The following is a 20532-nucleotide window of genomic DNA, read 5'->3' as shown; positions in this document are numbered from 1 at the left end:
TGCCATATACACGAGCCATGCAGGTCTCTCTCAGGAAATCGTCGACCAGTGCCGGGAGAAACTTGTGTTTTCTATCGAGTCCTCTCTTGAGAAGGTCGCGGAATGGGGAGAATTGAACCTTGTCAAATTTAACCCCCAGTAGACTCAAGTTTGCGCGTTTAACACTATAAAAAACCCATTTGTCGTATAAAATTTGTTGTAAAACCTCGCCTAGTTTCTGAATACTGGATATCGAAATCTCGTGCGATCGCCACTTTCGTGGCCATCTGGAGGGCAAAGTCAAATTGGCTTCGAAGAAGCTGGGCGTCATTAATAGAGTCCGGCAATACTTCAAGCCGGCCCACATTCTAGCACTCTACAAAGCGCAGGTACGGCGACACATGGACTATTGCTGTTATCTCTGGTCTGGCGCACCCCAGTATCAGCGCGATCCATTTGATCGCGTGCAACGCAGACCAGCTCGAATTGTCGGGGACCCGGTGCTCTGTGAACGGCTGGATTACTTGGCGTTGCATAGAGACGTCGCTTCATTGTGTATCTTCTACCGCATTTATCACGGGGAGTGTTCCGAAGAGCTGTGTAAAATGATTCCTGCCGTCGAATTTAACCTTCGCGCGACACGCCACAAGTTAGGATATCATCCCCACCATCTGGATGAGTGGCGGTCCTCCACAGTGCGGTTTTCAAGGAGCTTTCCTCCACGTACTACGAAGCTGTGGAATCAGATTCCTTGTGCGGTGTTTCCGGGACGATACGACATGGGTACCTTCAAAAAAGGGCGCGTACACCTTCCTTTAAGGCCGGCAACGCTGACCAAGAGGTGACCCGTACACTCGTTTGTCTTCCTATTCCATAAAAAAAAATTCTACAGATACATAGCCCTCACCATCCCAAATAAAAAACTGATACCGTCTTGTAAATATATTTTGATCTACTCATTATATTTCTAATAATGGTGTGACTGATGCCCTGCAGGACGCGACGCGGGCGTGTCTTCGGGTGCGTGCGGAATGCGGTGGCGGGCTGCGGCTGGCGTGCGCGCTGTGGTCGTGCGCGGCGGCGGGGGCGCGGGGCGCGCGGGGGCTGGACGCGGCGCGGCTGGCGCGGCACCACTACCCCGGAGCGGAGTGGCCGCTGTGGACCCTGGCCGCGCTGCAGAGTGTGTGGGAGAGCGAGGTGGGTCGACACTGTCCCCCGGGCGACGCATACTCGAGTTATGTAACTAACATGTGTGATGTCAGGCGGCGCTGGCGACGGGCAAGGAGCTGCTGAAGTTGCTGAACAGCGGCGAGGAAGACGGCGAGCAGCAGTACTGTGAGCTGGATGCACTGTCAGACTCCGTGCACGACACGCACAGCAACCGGGATGCCGGTGAGTTGCCGCCCAAGGTGGTCTACTATAGCAACTAGTGCTTAGACAATATTTAAATTCTATTGAATTATATCACTAATGAAGTTATTTGTAATCATGTGTTCTGCAGCATCGATCCGCGCGGAGTGGGCGGGCGCGTACAAAGCAGAGCGCGCGCTGTCGGCGGGCGCGTCCTCCCTATCGCTCTCCATGCAGCGTGCCACGCCGCTCGCCGAGCACCGCGCGCACGCCTGGCTACTTTTGGCCGACCTTTGTCTCAGGTTTGTCTCCTCTCTCCACTCTACTCGAGCGCGCGCTGTCGGCGGGCGCGTCCTCCCTATCGCTCTCCATGCAGCGTGCCACGCCGCTCGCCGAGCACCGCGCGCACGCCTGGCTACTTTTGGCCGACCTTTGTCTCAGGTTTGTCTCCTCTCTCCACTCTACTCGAGCGCGCGCTGTCGGCGGGCGCGTCCTCCCTATCGCTCTCCATGCAGCGTGCCACGCCGCTCGCCGAGCACCGCGCGCACGCCTGGCTACTTTTGGCCGACCTTTGTCTCAGGTTTGTCTCCTCTCTCCACTCTACTCGAGCGCGCGCTGTCGGCGGGCGCGTCCTCCCTATCGCTCTCCATGCAGCGTGCCACGCCGCTCGCCGAGCACCGCGCGCACGCCTGGCTACTTTTGGCCGACCTTTGTCTCAGGTTTGTCTCCTCTCTCCACTCTACTCGAGCGCGCGCTGTCGGCGGGCGCGTCCTCCCTATCGCTCTCCATGCAGCGTGCCACGCCGCTCGCCGAGCACCGCGCGCACGCCTGGCTACTTTTGGCCGACCTTTGTCTCAGGTTTGTCTCCTCTCTCCACTCTACTCGAGCGCGCGCTGTCGGCGGGCGCGTCCTCCCTATCGCTCTCCATGCAGCGTGCCACGCCGCTCGCCGAGCACCGCGCGCACGCCTGGCTACTTTTGGCCGACCTTTGTCTCAGGTTTGTCTCCTCTCTCCACTCTACTCGAGCGCGCGCTGTCGGCGGGCGCGTCCTCCCTATCGCTCTCCATGCAGCGTGCCACGCCGCTCGCCGAGCACCGCGCGCACGCCTGGCTACTTTTGGCCGACCTTTGTCTCAGGTTTGTCTCCTCTCTCCACTCTACTCGAGCGCGCGCTGTCGGCGGGCGCGTCCTCCCTATCGCTCTCCATGCAGCGTGCCACGCCGCTCGCCGAGCACCGCGCGCACGCCTGGCTACTTTTGGCCGACCTTTGTCTCAGGTTTGTCTCCTCTCTCCACTCTACTCGAGCGCGCGCTGTCGGCGGGCGCGTCCTCCCTATCGCTCTCCATGCAGCGTGCCACGCCGCTCGCCGAGCACCGCGCGCACGCCTGGCTACTTTTGGCCGACCTTTGTCTCAGGTTTGTCTCCTCTCTCCACTCTACTCGAGCGCGCGCTGTCGGCGGGCGCGTCCTCCCTATCGCTCTCCATGCAGCGTGCCACGCCGCTCGCCGAGCACCGCGCGCACGCCTGGCTACTTTTGGCCGACCTTTGTCTCAGGTTTGTCTCCTCTCTCCACTCTACTCGAGCGCGCGCTGTCGGCGGGCGCGTCCTCCCTATCGCTTTCCATGCCGTATACACGGGCCATGCAGGTCTCTCTCGGGAACTCGTCGACCAGTGCCGGGAGAAAATTGTGCATTCTATCGAGTCCTCTCTTGAGAAGGTCGCGGAATGGGGTAAATTGAAATTTGTCCAATTTAACCCCCAGAAAACTCAAGTTTTTACCACTGTAAACGCGCAAACTTGAGTGTTTGGGGTGTTTTTAGTGAAAAACACCCCATTATTCGTATCACCGCGCTTCGACAACACTTCCCTTAAAGCCCCGCCTAGTATCGGAATACTGGGTCTAGTAATCTCTTTTCTCGCGATTGCCGATTCCGTGGCGATCTGGAGGGCAAAGCCAAATTGGCTTCGAAGAAGCTGGGCGTCATTAATAGAGCACGGTAATACTTCAAGCCGGCCCACATTAGCGCTTACTGGGTCTCGTAATCTTTTTTCTCGCGATTGCCAATTCCGTGGCAATCTGGAGGGCAAAGCCAAATTGGCTTCGAAGAAGCTGGGCGTTAATGATAAAGCACGGTAATACTTCAAGCCAAGCCAATGTGGGCACATTAGCGCTCTATAAAGCGCAGGTCTGGCCACACATGAAGTATTGCTGTCATCTCTGGTCTGGTGCACCTTAGTATCAGCTCGATCCATTTGATCGCGTGCAACGTAGAGCAGCTCGAATTGTCAGGGACCCAGTACTCTGTGATTCCTCTGGTGTTGCAAGAGATTGTGGGCGGAGGTGATCACTTAACACCAGGTGACCCGTACGCTCGTCTTTACTCCTATACTATAAAAAATAAAAAGAAATAAAAAACAATGGTTTGTCTCCTCTGTCCACTCTACTCAAACGCCGCGTATAAGGCGTAGTGCGCGCTTTTGGCGGAAGCTTTCCTCGCTGTCTCTGTTAACAGGCACAATAAACTTATTGTAAGACAAAGATTTCCGGTCTCAAACACCCCGCCATATTATTTTCCTGTGAGAGGATCCGAACGATAGCCCCCGGTCTCGGTTTCCAACTGGGATTAACTTTCTGATGACATAACCATTCTGGTAACTGCATATAGTGGCCTGATAATCGATCTGACAGTGCGGGAATGGCTGGTTTCGCGAAACGTCTTTAACTATAAATTAAACAAACAGACTCAAAATAAATGTTCCGATTCAATTCCAAATTAGTTCAGTTCTATCTAAAAACTTATGATCTCATTCAGTGTTGATCGCAGGCTAACAAAATAAATTTACATGTGAATGTATGTAATATCTATATTTGTGATGAGTGCGTGTATATCATATGTCCTTGTGTTACAGGCTGGGTCGCACCAGCGCGGCTGCCGGCTGCGTGTCGGAGGCGGCCGCGCTCACTCCCTTCAGCCACCTGGTCCTCTACACGGTAACTCTCATTTTATACCTCTGCCACTATGCACACGTCACACTTTTGGGCTTATGAGTACACGTTACTCTGTATGTAAGGGTATTCGGACTATTACGTATTACATACACCAATCAGATAGGAGGAATCAGATACTTTTTAAATTTGTAAAAAAACTATAGATTGATTGCGTAGAAATATATGTTGAAAGAAATATGTTTATGTTGTATTGTCATGTATTGTGTTGATGTCGATATTCACAATAAAATAAATCCATGTCCCATGATCAGAGAAATCTTAGAAAGTTGACATTCATTCATTCAGTGTCATTGTCGTCATTCCGGAAGGAATTATGTAGATTAAAGCTTGCCATAACATCATTTTGTCTTCTGCTTCGATGGAATGCCATTTGTTTAAATAAAACACTCACTTTCTACATTTTGAGTTTGCCTATCATTACACTCACGGGTTTACACTCTAGTCAAGTACTGAATATCATTTCTAATAGTTTAATACTAATATTCTTTAATAAAGAGGACAAGATGATCAGGTAAACCCACCCTGACCGCATTCTAGCATGTACTCGCTAGATGTCGCGTCGACCCATCTTACACTTAGTATGGTTTCTGTACCAATACTTCAACAGATTCACCGTTTTTTAGGCACATTAAAGGCGTGCAGTCTCTCCCAAAGCAAATTATAATTTACAAGGTCAAAAGCGCGACGTAACTCCAGAAAACATGCGTAGACCTGATGTACCCCTGCTGACGTAGTGGTTTACGGTTGCCTTCAAACTGAAAATCGCTGAATCTGTCGAAAGTCCTGGACGGAAAGCGAAATGTGCGTCATTCAATTTAATATTTTCACTTAAACGTTTAAGATCTGTTTCCAGACCTATTTACTATTAAAAATTAAATTACTTTCATAAATTTTATTGAAATCTTACGTGTATTTTCGCGTAGATTTACAGTAGGACTTAGTCTCCTTCCTTTTCGACTTCTAGCCCTATTTCATTGATACATATTGATCGTATGGCTAAATATATGAGTTATGTTGTTTTACAGCGAGGCCTCGTACACAGCGCCAGTAGCGAGTGGGAGGAGGCGAGACAATGCTACCGGAACGCATTGGCGATACACCCCACGCACGTGGACAGTCTGCTGCAGCTCGGTGAGTGACACGGGCACAAGCGAGTCAGCTACAAGAGTCGACAGTGACGATACCGTCGATATTAGATATACCGTAGATATATTCTTGATAATGTTATGTATGTACATAGGCATATCTATATAGTCCGGTCTATCTCTTACGGAGACTATATCCAATTTAATACTTTAAAAAATTGGCAATTATTATTTGGTAAGTAATATAAAAGCTGTTTACACAAATACGATATTAAGCCTTATCATTTTATTACTATTTACCACATATCATGAAATCATTCAGAATTACGTTTTTCTCTCGTATTCATACAGCGTCTGTCGGGTCAGCTAGTATTTTATTTTATTTATTTATTGGAAAACAAACAGCTTAAGTTATTTACACATTTTAACACATAATTTATATTACACAAGCCAATAAAGTTTCCACGTAAATATAAATAAAGTAGGAGTGAATATAATACAAAACATAACGATTTGATATACAATTAAACATTGGCGAAAAAAGTACACAAAAATACAAATGAAACAAAATTTATCGGTATTTATAGATGGACATATTTTAAGCATGTTTTATGGTATTCTCTAATTTTATTAGCAAATGTTCGATAGCTGCTATGAAAAATGTCTAAATGACTATAATTATTATTATAATGTGTTGCATGCTCATATAATAAAACAATTCCTAGTATAATTAGTTCTACGAATAGGGATAAAGAATGTATCTATAGAACGTGTATAATGTTTTAGACAGTTAAGTTTAATATTACTTAAAATACGATTGGAAGCAATTAAGTCATGTAATATTTTGAAAAGGAAAACTTGATCTCTGTATTCTCTATGCTATTGTAAAGATAGGTAATTTAAATGAGGAGTATTACAATTTTGAAACTTATAATTTAATCTTTTAATAAATTTATTTTCAACTCCTATAGCATCTATATATTTTGTATAACGTGGGTTCCAAGCAGTCGAACCATATTCTAAAGATGGTCTTATATTATATAAAAGATTAAAAGTATGAATATTTTTGAAGTAATTTCCCTGTCTGAATATAAAACCAAGCAAACCATTTATTAAGCTCTTGCTGTCATATTTTCTATATGTTTTTCAAATAAGAGAGCCGAATCTAGCGTTACCCCAAGGTCTTTTATTTCTGACACCCTTTTAAGGGGTTTATTGTTTATTTTATATTTGAATAAAATTGGCATGTTTTTCCTCGAAAATTGTATCATACAACATTTGTCAACACTGAGGTATAAGCGGAACAATAGTTTCCTTACTCAATTAAATCGCTTTGTAGTTCAACACAGTCCTGTTTTTATTTTATTATTTTAAATATTTTGGTGTCATCCGCAAAAAGTGAAATATTAGAATTTTGAGAAGATTGCAAAACATCATTAATAAATATGTTAAATAACAATGGTCCAAAGTGAGAGCCCTGAGGAACGCCAGATGTAACAGGGTCAAAACTAGATATATATCCTTTAACAGCTACCGCTTGTGTTTTGTTACGGAGATACTCCAACGACCTTAGAAGGTCTCCTTGAATACCGACACGCTCACGTTGAAATAATAGTCGGGCATGCGAAATTCTATCAAACGCCTTTGAATAGTCGGTATAAATTGTGTCTACCTGGAATCCATTGTTTAAAGCATCCAATACTTCATATAGAAATTCGCAGAGGTTAGTTTCCGTCGAGCGTTTATTTACAAATCCATGTATATGTAAAATTTTTGAATTCGTTGGATGTGGTGCGTGCAGGCGGCGCGTACTACGAGCTGGGGTGGCTGCGGCTGGCGGAGCGCGCGCTGCGGGAGGCGGGCGCGCTGGAGCCGGGCCGCGCCGACGTGTGGCGGCGCCTGGCGCTCGTGCTGGCCGCACTCGACGAGCCCGCCGCCGCCGCCGACGCCGCCGCCGCCGCGCTACAGCTGCACCCGCGGGACATCCGCGACCCCACGGCGCTCTACTCCTAGCGGTACGTACACCTTACGTCACGCTGGAGCCGGGCCGCGCCGACGTGTGGCGGCGCCTGGCGCTCGTGCTGGCCGCACTCGACGAGCCCGCCGCCGCCGCCGACGCCGCCGCCGCCGCGCTACAGCTGCACCCGCGGGACATCCGCGACCCCACGGCGCTCTACTCCTAGCGGTACGTACACCTTACGTCACGCTGGAGCCGGGCCGCGCCGACGTGTGGCGGCGCCTGGCGCTCGTGCTGGCCGCACTCGACGAGCCCGCCGCCGCCGCCGACGCCGCCGCCGCCGCGCTACAGCTGCACCCGCGGGACATCCGCGACCCCACGGCGCTCTACTCCTAGCGGTACGTACACCTTACGTCACGCTGGAGCCGGGCCGCGCCGACGTGTGGCGGCGCCTGGCGCTCGTGCTGGCCGCACTCGACGAGCCCGCCGCCGCCGCCGACGCCGCCGCCGCCGCGCTACAGCTGCACCCGCGGGACATCCGCGACCCCACGGCGCTCTACTCCTAGCGGTACGTACACCTTACGTCACGCTGGAGCCGGGCCGCGCCGACGTGTGGCGGCGCCTGGCGCTCGTGCTGGCCGCACTCGACGAGCCCGCCGCCGCCGCCGACGCCGCCGCCGCCGCGCTACAGCTGCACCCGCGGGACATCCGCGACCCCACGGCGCTCTACTCCTAGCGGTACGTACACCTTACGTCACGCTGGAGCCGGGCCGCGCCGACGTGTGGCGGCGCCTGGCGCTCGTGCTGGCCGCACTCGACGAGCCCGCCGCCGCCGCCGACGCCGCCGCCGCCGCGCTACAGCTGCACCCGCGGGACATCCGCGACCCCACGGCGCTCTACTCCTAGCGGTACGTACACCTTACGTCACGCTGGAGCCGGGCCGCGCCGACGTGTGGCGGCGCCTGGCGCTCGTGCTGGCCGCACTCGACGAGCCCGCCGCCGCCGCCGACGCCGCCGCCGCCGCGCTACAGCTGCACCCGCGGGACATCCGCGACCCCACGGCGCTCTACTCCTAGCGGTACGTACACCTTACGTCACGCTGGAGCCGGGCCGCGCCGACGTGTGGCGGCGCCTGGCGCTCGTGCTGGCCGCACTCGACGAGCCCGCCGCCGCCGCCGACGCCGCCGCCGCCGCGCTACAGCTGCACCCGCGGGACATCCGCGACCCCACGGCGCTCTACTCCTAGCGGTACGTACACCTTACGTCACGCTGGAGCCGGGCCGCGCCGACGTGTGGCGGCGCCTGGCGCTCGTGCTGGCCGCACTCGACGAGCCCGCCGCCGCCGCCGACGCCGCCGCCGCCGCGCTACAGCTGCACCCGCGGGACATCCGCGACCCCACGGCGCTCTACTCCTAGCGGTACGTACACCTTACGTCACGCTGGAGCCGGGCCGCGCCGACGTGTGGCGGCGCCTGGCGCTCGTGCTGGCCGCACTCGACGAGCCCGCCGCCGCCGCCGACGCCGCCGCCGCCGCGCTACAGCTGCACCCGCGGGACATCCGCGACCCCACGGCGCTCTACTCCTAGCGGTACGTACACCTTACGTCACGCTGGAGCCAAAAAAGATTAAAAAAGCTACTCCTAGTAACCATTACATCATCCAAACGAGTGTTGTAATGTTCTACTGAATTACATTACAACACTCGATTGGATGGTCACGAGAACATTTGGCGTTTTAATGTTGACAATATTATTTATCTATTTAAATTTATGAATAAAATATATTTATCTCCACCCATACTTTAAATCCTCTATTAAAGATTCTGAATCAGTTAGCTTATTGCCAAGATTAAAACACCCAATGACCTAATAACCATTACATCATCCAAACGAGTGTTGTAATGAAATGAAACTGCTCAAAGGATCCGAACTGCAAAGTTCTGAAGAGGAAATATAACCGTGCCTCCAGATTTTTAAGCGGCAAATCGCCCGCATCGAAGCACGTCGTCAAAATTGGCGAGCAGCTTTCCAGTTACCCGACCGGAACACGCAAGTTCTGGTCGTTGTCGAAAGCTGCTCTTGGTAACTTCAACCAGCCGTCCATGCCGCCGTTGCACATGAGGAATGACACCCTGGCCCATACGGCAAAAGAGAAAGCCGATCTCCTGTGCACTCTTTTTGCCTCCAACTCGACTCTTGACGACAACGGAAAAACAGCGCCGACCATCCCGCGGTGTCAGAGCTCCATGCCTGAAGTACAGTTCCGACAGAAAACTGTTAGGCGAGCTCTGTTTTCGTTGGACGTCAGGAAGTCGAGCGGGCCGGATGGCATTTCTCCAATCGTGCTTAGAATGTGTGCCCCTGAGTTGACGCCGGTGCTAACGCGTTTATTCCGGCACTCTTATTCAAAAGGCGTAGTCCCTTATTCATGGAAGTCAGCCCTTGTCCATCCGATCCCAAAAAAAGGAGACAGTTCGGATCCGGCAAACTACAGGCCTATTGCTATTACCTCCCTACTCTCCAAAATCATGGAGAGCATAATTAACCGCCAGCTCTTGGTATACCTTGAGGGTCACCAGTTGATCAACGACCGGCAGTACGGCTTTCGCCATGGTCGGTCGACTGGCGATCTTCTGGTATACCTAACACATAGATGGGCGGCGGCTATTGAAAGCAAGGGGGAAGGCCTGGCAGTTGGTCTGGATATAGCGAAGGCCTTTGATCGTGTATGGCACAAGGCGCTCCTTGCTTCCATCATTTGGGCTTCCCGAGAGCTTATGCAAGTGGACTTCCAGCTTCCTCACTGGGCGCAGCATACAGGTTGTTATCGACGGTTATTGCTCGAATCCCAAGCCCGTGAACGCTGGAGTGCCCCAAGGCTGTGTGCTATCTCCCACGCTGTTTCTTCTGCATATCAATGATATGTTGGACACCGCCAACATGCATTGCTATGCAGACGACAGCACTGGTGATGCCGTATACACGGGCCATGCAAGTCTCTCTCGGGAAAACGTCGACCAGTGCCGGGAGAAACTTGTGTCTTCTATCGAGTCCTCTCTCGAGAAGGTCGCGGAATGGGGTAAGTTGAACCTTGTCCAATTTAACCCCCAGAAGACTCAAGTTTGCGCGTTTACCACTAAAAAACCCCATTTGCCGTATCACCGCTCTTCGAGAACACTTCCCTTAAAGCCTCGCCTAGTATCGGAATACTGGGTCTCGAAATCTCGAGCAATTGCCAATTCCGTGGCCATCTGGAGGGCAAAGCCAAACTGGCTTCAAAGAAACTGGGCGTCATAAATAGAGCACGGCAATACTTCAAGCCGGCCCACATTCTAGCGCTCTACAAAGCGCAGGTCCGGCCTCACATGGATTATTGCTGTCATCTCTGGTCTGGCGCACCCCAGTATCAGCTCGATCCATTTGACCGCGTGCAACGCAGAGCAGCTCGAATTGTCGGGGACGGAGTACTCTGTGAACGGCTGGATCACTTGGCGTTACGTAGAGACATCGCTTCATTGTGTGTCTTCTACCGCATTTATCACGGGGAGTGTTCCGAAGAGCTGTTCAACCTGATTCCTGCCGCCGAATTTCACCTTCGCACGACACGCCACAATTTAGGATATTATCCCCACCATCTGGATGTGTGGCGGTCCTCCACAGTGCGGTTTTCAAGGAGCTTTCTTCCTCGTACCACGAAGCTGTGGAATGAGCTTCCTTGTGCGGTGTTTCCGGGACGATACGACATGGGTACCTTCAAGAAAAGCGCGTACACCTTCCTTAAAGGCCGGCAACGCTCTTGTGATTCCTCTGGTGTTGCAGGAGAGTGTGGGCGGCGGTGATCACTTAACACCAGGTGACCCGTACGCTCGTTTGTCCTCCTATTCCATACAAAAAAAAAAAAAAAACTATTATGCAACTGTTGTGTATTAAGGGGTATTAAAACACGAATGTGGATTTATCTCACGAGGTGAAGCCGAGTGTGATAATAGTAGTATAGTATCACATGAGTGTTTTAATACCTAATTATCAACAGTTGCATAGAAGACTTTATCTACACCTAAAATATGAATCCTCTAAAAGATTCTAAAACAGCTTACTGCTAACATTAAAACAGCTATTTTTAGTGGTAACCTAATATCATCCATTACTGATTATATACAAATAAACTAAGTATTAATTAAAGAATTATTTATTTTAGTAGTAATTTACGTTTTATATAGTGCAATATTTAAAATTCACTTGAATATTATGTTCTTTTGGAAATTGATCGCTCATTTTTTGTAAACAAAACAATAAAAATATCGAAGAAAAATGGCGGGGATCGAGTAACTTACTTTTTTTTTACGGCGCGCGTCGTTCTGGTATTGTGGAACGCGTGTAAACGAAAATGTTCTTTTTTTGAAATTCATACAGATACCACGCATCGAGCAATAAGAATGTGGCTGTCTGTTAAAACTCTTTGAGCATGAAGGGAATGAAAAAAAAAATGTGTTATGAAATTCAGTACAACATTACAACACTCTTTTGGATGATGTATTGGTTATTAGAACATTGGGTGTTTTAATGTTGGCAATAAGCTAACTGTTTCAGAATCTTTAATAGAGGATTTAAAAGCATGGGTGTAGATAAATAACTATTACATATTTTCTATTTACCAGCGGGAGGCTCCTTTAAAAAAGTATACTACTACCTATAACTTCAATCATTAGAAATCTGGCGGACAGACTGCCGCTGACGAAGACGTTCCAACGTTGGGTAGAAATTGCAGTATTTTAGCAGTGGGAGGCTCCTTTTCACAGGATGCCGGCTTTATTATGGGTACTACCTAGGTGCCTTTTCTGCCGTGAAGCAGTGATGTGTAAGCTTAATTTGTTTCGGTGTGAAGTGCGCCGTGTAAGTGAAATTACTGGGCAAACGAGACAACATCTTATGTCTGAAGGTGACGAGCGCAATTGTAGTGCCGGTCAGTGAAGAATTGTTACCGGCACTGCATTGTTATGGGCAGGGCGTAACAATTAGCATCAGCTGAACATCCTGCTCGTCTCGCCCCTTACATGTCATAAAAATAAAAATTAATATTATTTTTATTTCTAAAATGATATCATTTTTCTTTAAATTTCAGATTGAAAACGAAGTTTAATCAAGAATAAACTGCCAATATTGTCCCGTGAAGTCACAATATACTTAATTATTATAGAAATTGCGTGCGGCACGAGTACACGCACGTGCGATGTGTACTGTATTGGGTGATGGCAAAGAGGATGTAAATACTACGTAATAAGAGGCGGAACTGCCTAAGTAAAAATTGAAATTTAGTTTTATATGAAACGTGCAGTGATTTGACATAAGTTTGAAATGGTAGTAATTACAGTATCGCGATCGGCGACAAAGTATAATCCGGCTAAGTTTGAAAGCGAACAGTTGCTTAAAACGTAGTGGATTTCGGCTATCACCGTTTTTTACCAGCATATAGCCGTCATCTGTCAATCTGTCAATGACGGCACGTTTCATACAATCGAGTGAACCGCTTTTTTCTTAGAGAGTTTCGCTAGGCTGGGTTATAGTAATGTTATTTAAACATATCTCGAGCTATGTTACAGATTTAGGATTCAGTGTTTGTATATCCTGTGAAATAGCAGCAGTGAAATTCCGATTAATTGTCAAGAGTGCTAAGAAAAGTGTAATGCGAATTGAAATTATACGATTTAATAAATGAAACTTTAAAATAATATTGTTAAATATTGCGATCATATCACCGAATAACCGTTACCAGAAAATTGTGTGAAATATTTGTATACGTTCAATTCCGCACATATTATATATATTACCTTTTTGTTGGATTATTTTTGCCGCTTGTTCAATCTATCAAATTTTATGAACGATGCGGGACCCGAACCCGCGACCTCTCGCGTTCCGTGCGAGTGCTCTTTCACTGAGCCAACCTGAGACATAAAGTTTTATGTAATAAATCCCTGGAGTGAGGGTTATCACTTTCAAAAAAATTACAAATTGTTTAGATTGGAAAGAGCGACATCTAAAATCAATTTCCTAATATGCAAATATTTGATAATTGAGCAGATTATCAACTGTAAAGTAGATCCTGTAGATGAAGCCACAACCTGAGAGTTGAACAAAGCATACAAGATTTATGTCGAGTCGAGTCTTTGTTTCTGGGATTTTGTTTCTAAAATTAATTTGTGTAATCACGTTCGATGCCAACATGATCCCGTGGCTGTTGAAATTTTGGTCTTCTGATAAAATAAAATTGCGATATGTATTTTCGTAATCCAATAATGATGTTAATCTGACACTGTTTAAGAAGCTCTCTTCTTAAGAGAGAAGAAATCGAAACAAATATTATATCTGGAGGTCTCTAATTCATAAATGAAGAATCTTAGATCATTTATGCGTCTAAATAGGCTGTGACAGCTGTGAAAACGTCGAAAAATTGAAGTTCACAGTTAACCTCTGTTTTGAGTACAAAGTGACAAATCGCGAGTGTAGTCACGCACACTAAAGTAATAAACTTGGCCTGTTTTCATTGGTTGTCTAGCAGCAACAAGCTCTTTCTTTTTGTTATTGTTCAAAATATACAAGAAACAAACTTACTAAACAATTTAAGCCATCCTTATAAAACTTAAGTGTTTATGTGAGGAATAGCGAGTTCACTTATACTAAACTTAAAATATTTTAATATTAATAATCTAAAAATATCCAATTGAAGTAGAAAATTTTCTACATATAATAACATGACTGAATTAAATAGCAAAGGAGACAAAGTAAAATAAAAACAAAGAAAAATAATGAAAAAATGAGACATAGAGACATTTCCTACAGTATATAACACTGATCAGCCGCACTCATTCCCAAGAAATGTCTTTTACATCGCCAATTATCTAGATATATAAATTATGTAAGTGAAATAATATTTTTAATTTGTGCAGAGCAAAATATTCGTTTTTTTTTGTGGACTGTATATTAAATTTAATAACACACAAAATTTTCACTGCGGCGAATATAATTTCTCCGTCGCTTGGTTCCGAAACACAGATAAGTATGTGTGGTTCTCTTTTCGCAGAATGCATCAGGAAAAATTATCAAATAAGATTCATGCTTAATGGACTTAGTCAAGCAGAAATGACTCAAACCACACTTAGGCACTTTTGAGTAATAGGTATTTGAAGTTTCAGCTCTAAATAATTAATCGTCCATATAAATATCCTATATAAATATAAAAAAAAAATAGTTTCCGTGTACGTTTAAAGAATAGGAGTTTCACTACATGTCAGATTCGACCTTCAGGAGTACTATGGCATACTTAATTCTAGTTCTTATTCATAATGGTCCGCTAACTTTAAACAGCCGCTTAGGAGTGTTTTTTCTCATTCTAACTTAAATCAGTAGAAGAAGACAGAGTGAGAATTAGCAATGCTTTAAGTTAGCAGACTGTTATGATTAAGGGGGTAATAATATACGTGCGAGCCGGCGTGTCTGTCTGTTTGTCGCGCGCTGTGTACTTGGCTTAAGGATAAGTGTTCGCAAGTATGATATATATTGTAAAAACTGTTAACTCGATAAGTCGTTTTTGTCCATATATAAATTTAATATTCTTTACTTGGTGTGTCGCTTTTTATTACGTGTTATATTAATCCATATTTTAATATATATAAGTGTATTTGATTTTTAAATTATCTAGAATCTAGATGGTGCGGTACGGGTTATAAGTAGGTGATTTACTTATTTTTTGCACGTCGATTAAGGGTATGTTCCGATATGCACTGCGACCACTGTACAGTGTGACGTCAATTTAGTATACTGTGAAGCCGTTCCTTTATACCCAGTTATATTGGTTACTATTTAAAACGGAACGCAATCCCGTATACTGTCAGCCGCATTTTTTGACGCAGCATTCAAATGAGTGTATTAAAGTTTTCAAGTTCATTAAAAATATTTGGGACTAAACTGTAGGTATTGTTTATAAAACGTTAGGCACTCGAGTGGTTTTGACTGATCACGTGATCAAAGTACTGCGAGTACCTACCTTATTTCGAAAACGCCAGTGCTCACAGTAGAATATGGCGGCGATTTATGACGTCATATATTTCCCTAGGGTACTGCAGCAGTATACTGGCAGTCCATAACGGAACGAATTTTTCTACAGTGATAGCACTGTGCAGTGCTCGCAGTGCATATCGGAACATACCCTTAATAATTTGATATATTATCTCTTTCTGTAGCGTTGTCTATTATATGTTCAAGCCTTATGTGTCTGATACAGTTATAGACAATGTAATGATAATTTAAAGAGCTTTTGCTTATTTATTATCAACTGTTTTTAAAGTGATATTTAAGTACTACCTTCGAATATATCGCACTAAAAAACAGCCATACTGAAAAAATATTTAGATAACCAAAAATTGATGTTGTATCCTTATATCGTCTATGCGATGCTATGTGATCCTACTAGATTAACAATAAATTAAACTAATTTTAAAAATTTTGTAAAATTTTTGGAAGCGAAATCCTGTTTAGCATGTTGATGAAACGAAAAAGCGCGACAATAAAAAGACACACAGTCATAAGATTTATCGTGGGAGAAAATGAGATTGGAAGCATTATACATTGTTCTGGTACCAGGCGTTCATAGTTGAAGAAGAGATTGTCTTCTGTATGACGCGAGTATACCTTAATATATTCTGACGTCATGCGCACGACATAGTACTACATAGACACCAGGAGAACATAAATATGATAGCAGTGATAGTAATATCTTTCATAGCGGTTTATATCATGTGTCATCATCCTAGCAACATGTACCAGGACTTCATATACAGTTTAGAGACAATGCAGGTTTCACCTCTGACATGTGTACTTTGTAACCACGCAATATATTTTTCAATAGCGGAAATTAGATGCTGAGAAATTAAGTACATATTACCTATGATTAATAATATAATGTTTCACCAAAATGTATGATCACAGCCTGTCCGCAATTTCATATTTTCGGTTATAATTGGGTTGCAGTTTGAAGCCTAATTATATCTAGGATATTCTAAGTCCACGGTGCGATGGATGCGACCATATTAAGAACAAATGTGGCCACATTTTTATTTAAATCCATTTTTCTCTTTCTAACTCTGTTAAACTTGTTACCTTTTACCTAGTACATTTTTGGTCGACATATATTTATTGATTACTGCATTCCGGTATGTTATATTTTTTTAATATTATGTCGAGTTATTATGTGATATATTTCCTTTTTTCATTAAATTCCTTAGATTAAGGAATCGTCTCCGCCTCGATCCAACTAAATTCCGCAGGCGTAGTCGCAAATTGCGGCAACTAATACTACGACCAGCCGGTCTCGAACAATGTGTGACGTAGAGGTGCCGCATGTTCTGTTAAACTTTACTATTGATTGAAACTAAATTGTCGAGTTGCGTAGTAAATCTTTGTCAAAGTAATACTACAAGAAATAAGAAAGACCCTGGGATCACATATCATCAGTAAGTATTTTGTATTTTATTAATTTCAATGTAAAATAACACGAAGCGTATGTTACAAAATTTGAAAGATACCATTGCTAAGATGCCACGCACACAAGCATCTAATAGTTGCCGTGATAAAAAAGCTATTGTTCTTAGGTAGTGCGGTATCTAGTTGGAGCGCGGCGTAGACCAATCCTTAATTTAAGAATGCATGCTTCTTAAGTTAGTTTATTTTAAATCAACATTCAAACTTTATGTTTGTAACAGCGTCAAAATTTTCGCAAAACGCTTGTCAAACAACCGTAAGTAACTATTAATACCCTTTAGTGTCTTCTTACTGTAACTGTATTCTGTGATTTTTGTATATTGTATAAGTACTTAATTCGTGTCTTTTGTAAATAATATATACCAACGTGTTTATATACCAACGTTTACACTTACATATTCGAACGCTGATATGTGGATGCGATTTTAGAATTTCGTATAAATATGCGCTCGAATTAAAAAAACTACTAACAATCAAAATAATTGTCAAATAGTCACAATTAATAAGTTCTATCATTAATCGCCTCCCTGGCAATGAATTATTATAACTTATGCCATTTGAGTACAGTAAAAGCTTCCTTCATTCGCGTTTTCACTATTTGTGAAGAAAAATGCGACCCAATTCCTAAAATTCCTTTATTCACAGATCTAATCGGCACATATGTACATACATATTAATAAAAAGGATTCGAATAGGTATCCAACTCAATATCCCTTTTTAACGCGTCATCAAAATCAACCTTACCTATTTAAGGAGCTTTAAAAACTGCAAAGCTAGAAAAAATTACAGAATCCTTTAACCATTGCCTTTGCCTGAATATAATTTATCAATATGATCAAAAACTTCAATAAAATTGTTTTTTTTTTTTTTTTTTTTTTTTAATATTTGTCCTTATTTCTATTTCTCCTAGGATCGTATCCTCTATAATTCCATATAAATTATCATTCCATATTCACGGTTTCTGCATTCGCGGCATTTTATGGAACTTATACACCCCGCGAATAAAGAACTTTTACTGTATTCTTTACTGTAGGCGGCACCACAATACAGTAATAAAACAATATTTTAACTTCATACTAAAGAACACGAATCGACGCACAAACACACGATTTACGCGGCCGCTTAGCAATCTTGGGGAGGCAAAACTATTGAGTGCCACGCTGTACGCCGCTTCCGGAGTTTGGCCCGGTTTCTACCAAAGCGGAGAGGAGAGGAGATGCGTTTTGATTACCAATCGGATTTCGTTATTTCCACATCTCATCTCCGCTTAGCTTCGGTGGAAATGGATCATGCGGAGAGCAGATATGTTCAATTTTTGTTTGATTTTGTGCTGCGAGCGAGTAAGCAGCGCGGCAGAACGGAGATGTGAGATGTCTGTAGCCGGGCGGCGCGGAGCCCGCACTTTCATGCCCTTTTCCCCGCACCTACTCCTCGCGTCTCGCACACCCGAAACCGTCATTTATTTGACTGACTGATCTTGAATGTAAAAAGCGTTCCTTGCGTATTTTTAATCGGCTACTAGTTTAGCGACGTATTTTAACTTAAAAAAAGGAGGACGTCTTCCTTTCGTAGATATCAGATTTAGATCTCTCACAGCTCACATATCTCCGCCTTGGTGGGAATAACCTGACCGCTTCGCGGCTAATCTTCTCTCGTCTCTTCTGCTCTCCGCTTTGGTGGAAACCGGGCCTTAAATTAGCTGCGCCCCGCCGTCCGCGTCGCCAATCTTTTTTTATGTACCAACCCTAGCGTTCCGCCAAGACGTAGGTGTAAATTTCAATGATACCGCTGAGTTACGCTACTGTTATATTACTTGTACTATGGCGGCACCATCCGCCGATAGCTATTGCATATAAAGAAAGACCATATCCGGAAGTACGCTTGATTATTATACAGGTTGGGTTAGGGCGGGTTTTAAGTACTTATGTTTGGATCGTTTCTTAAGGGTTTGTATTATGAAGTAAAGTTAAAGATGCGTGAAAAGCAATAATATATGTCAGTAGATATTCGTGGGAAGGTTTTTTATTAATAAATATAAACTTATGATAGGTAACTGTCCTGTCCAGAAATATGGAAATAAATGATTTTATAATCGACTCAGTATAATCGATTCAGTCTCCAGCCTATGTTTTAGAGTGTGTTCTATGCAGTAGCTTGATAAGAGATAAAAAAGATACATAAGAGATTCAGAAAGAACTAATAGAAGTGCAGAGTACGAATACGTAATAGTATTACGCTTAGATCATTTAAACGGCTAGATAGGCTGTGATGGCTGTGAATACGTCGTATAAAAAATCGGGGTTGACTGTCAATCTCTATTTTTTAAGCAATGCACGCACACTAACACAGTGTCATACAAATCGCGAGTGTAAGACGTAGCTTGTCACGCACACTAAAGTAATAAACCTGGCCTTTTTCCATCGGTTGTCTAGCAGCAAGAGGCTCTATCTAGACGTATAAATTATCTAAGCGATTACGCTTACTTGGACACTGTCAAATACAACGTCCGTCATTGAGTATTGCCATTGACCTCTGCTATATACCAATGGAAAAGTGCTCTTGTGCCTGTTTGATATTCGCCATTTTGGCGCTGTTGGCCATGTAGCAAGAGTCTGCGGTACTAAAACTAGTGATGACAACCTCAGCAAACATCTAAAGATGGTAGGAAACAAACAATAGACGTAAAAAACGTTGATTCTTGAAGAATAAATAACACGGAAAACAAACGAAATTGATTCACAATGTAAAAATACTTCAGAGTATTGTACGTTCCTTCGCAGCCAGTGGTTTTACATACATTTCCTTGAGTATTGCAGATAATGTGTTAGATTGAATGCCATGCCAGTTGCTTTAATATACTTGTACATGGATTAGGTATAAATATTATTCTACATTTTGGATTTGGATTGGCCGTAGACTACTGCCCCGTTACTTTCCACTGGGCGACCTGTGGAGGGTGCGATACCGTTGTTGTTCAGTTACCTACTATACCTTGTACTATATTATATACTGTTAAATACGTTGTATTATATTCTTGTTGTATGTCTGTCTATACGCTGTAAAGTAGATGTTGGTTCAATGTTGTTGTAAATAATTAATAATTTGAAATAAATATGATACCTATGTTGCACGGTTGTTTTACTTACTTCCCGTTGACATCTTAACCTCTGATATGCCAATACAAAATAAAAATATTACAATTGAATTCTTTGTATTATTTTAATGTTGTGGACACCTTATAATATGATTTTATGATTTCTTTCAAAAATATTTTTAAAGTGTAACTATTGTTATTATTATCGTGTTAGATGTCGCGTGAAGGTCGGGCGGCGCCTATAGTTCGCAGCAGCTGCCGACCGTGTAGTGTATAGACTATTACTCATTTGTGCCAGTTTCCCATTATTAATTTTCCAAGTATAAAATTAAGATTGCTATAGCGATTTTTATACCCGTAATGGAATATTAATCCAAAAATTTTTAGTTAAATGTGTATAATATGAAAAAACGTTTCACTTTTACCGTGGCTTAAAACCACACAATGCTTTTTTCTTTCTAAAACTTTTTCTAAACAAAATAATGTTCACGTTGTATGAAAACAAAAATGGCTACCGTCAGCTAA

The 20532-nt window shown here is 44.3% G+C and overlaps 1 protein-coding gene across 1 annotated transcript in view; it reads left to right on the top strand.

Moving 5' to 3' along the window:
• LOC126974506 (tetratricopeptide repeat protein 7B) overlaps window positions 1-20041 on the top strand; it is a 39938-nt gene extending 19897 nt beyond the window's left edge. Inside the window, exons 12-18 of the mRNA XM_050822022.1 lie at window positions 976-1176; window positions 1242-1371; window positions 1481-1631; window positions 4239-4320; window positions 5364-5469; window positions 7225-7438; window positions 12502-20041. Of these exons, the coding sequence (XP_050677979.1) occupies window positions 976-1176; window positions 1242-1371; window positions 1481-1631; window positions 4239-4320; window positions 5364-5469; window positions 7225-7436 (882 nt within the window). The 3' untranslated portion in view covers window positions 7437-7438; window positions 12502-20041. The remainder of the gene's footprint in view (window positions 1-975; window positions 1177-1241; window positions 1372-1480; window positions 1632-4238; window positions 4321-5363; window positions 5470-7224; window positions 7439-12501) is intronic.
• Window positions 20042-20532: the final 491 nt, after the last annotated feature.

Source organism: Leptidea sinapis, chromosome 32, assembly GCF_905404315.1.
Source record: "Leptidea sinapis chromosome 32, ilLepSina1.1, whole genome shotgun sequence".
Taxonomy (NCBI): domain Eukaryota; kingdom Metazoa; phylum Arthropoda; class Insecta; order Lepidoptera; family Pieridae; genus Leptidea; species Leptidea sinapis.
This window is presented reverse-complemented; position numbering and strand designations above follow the sequence as displayed.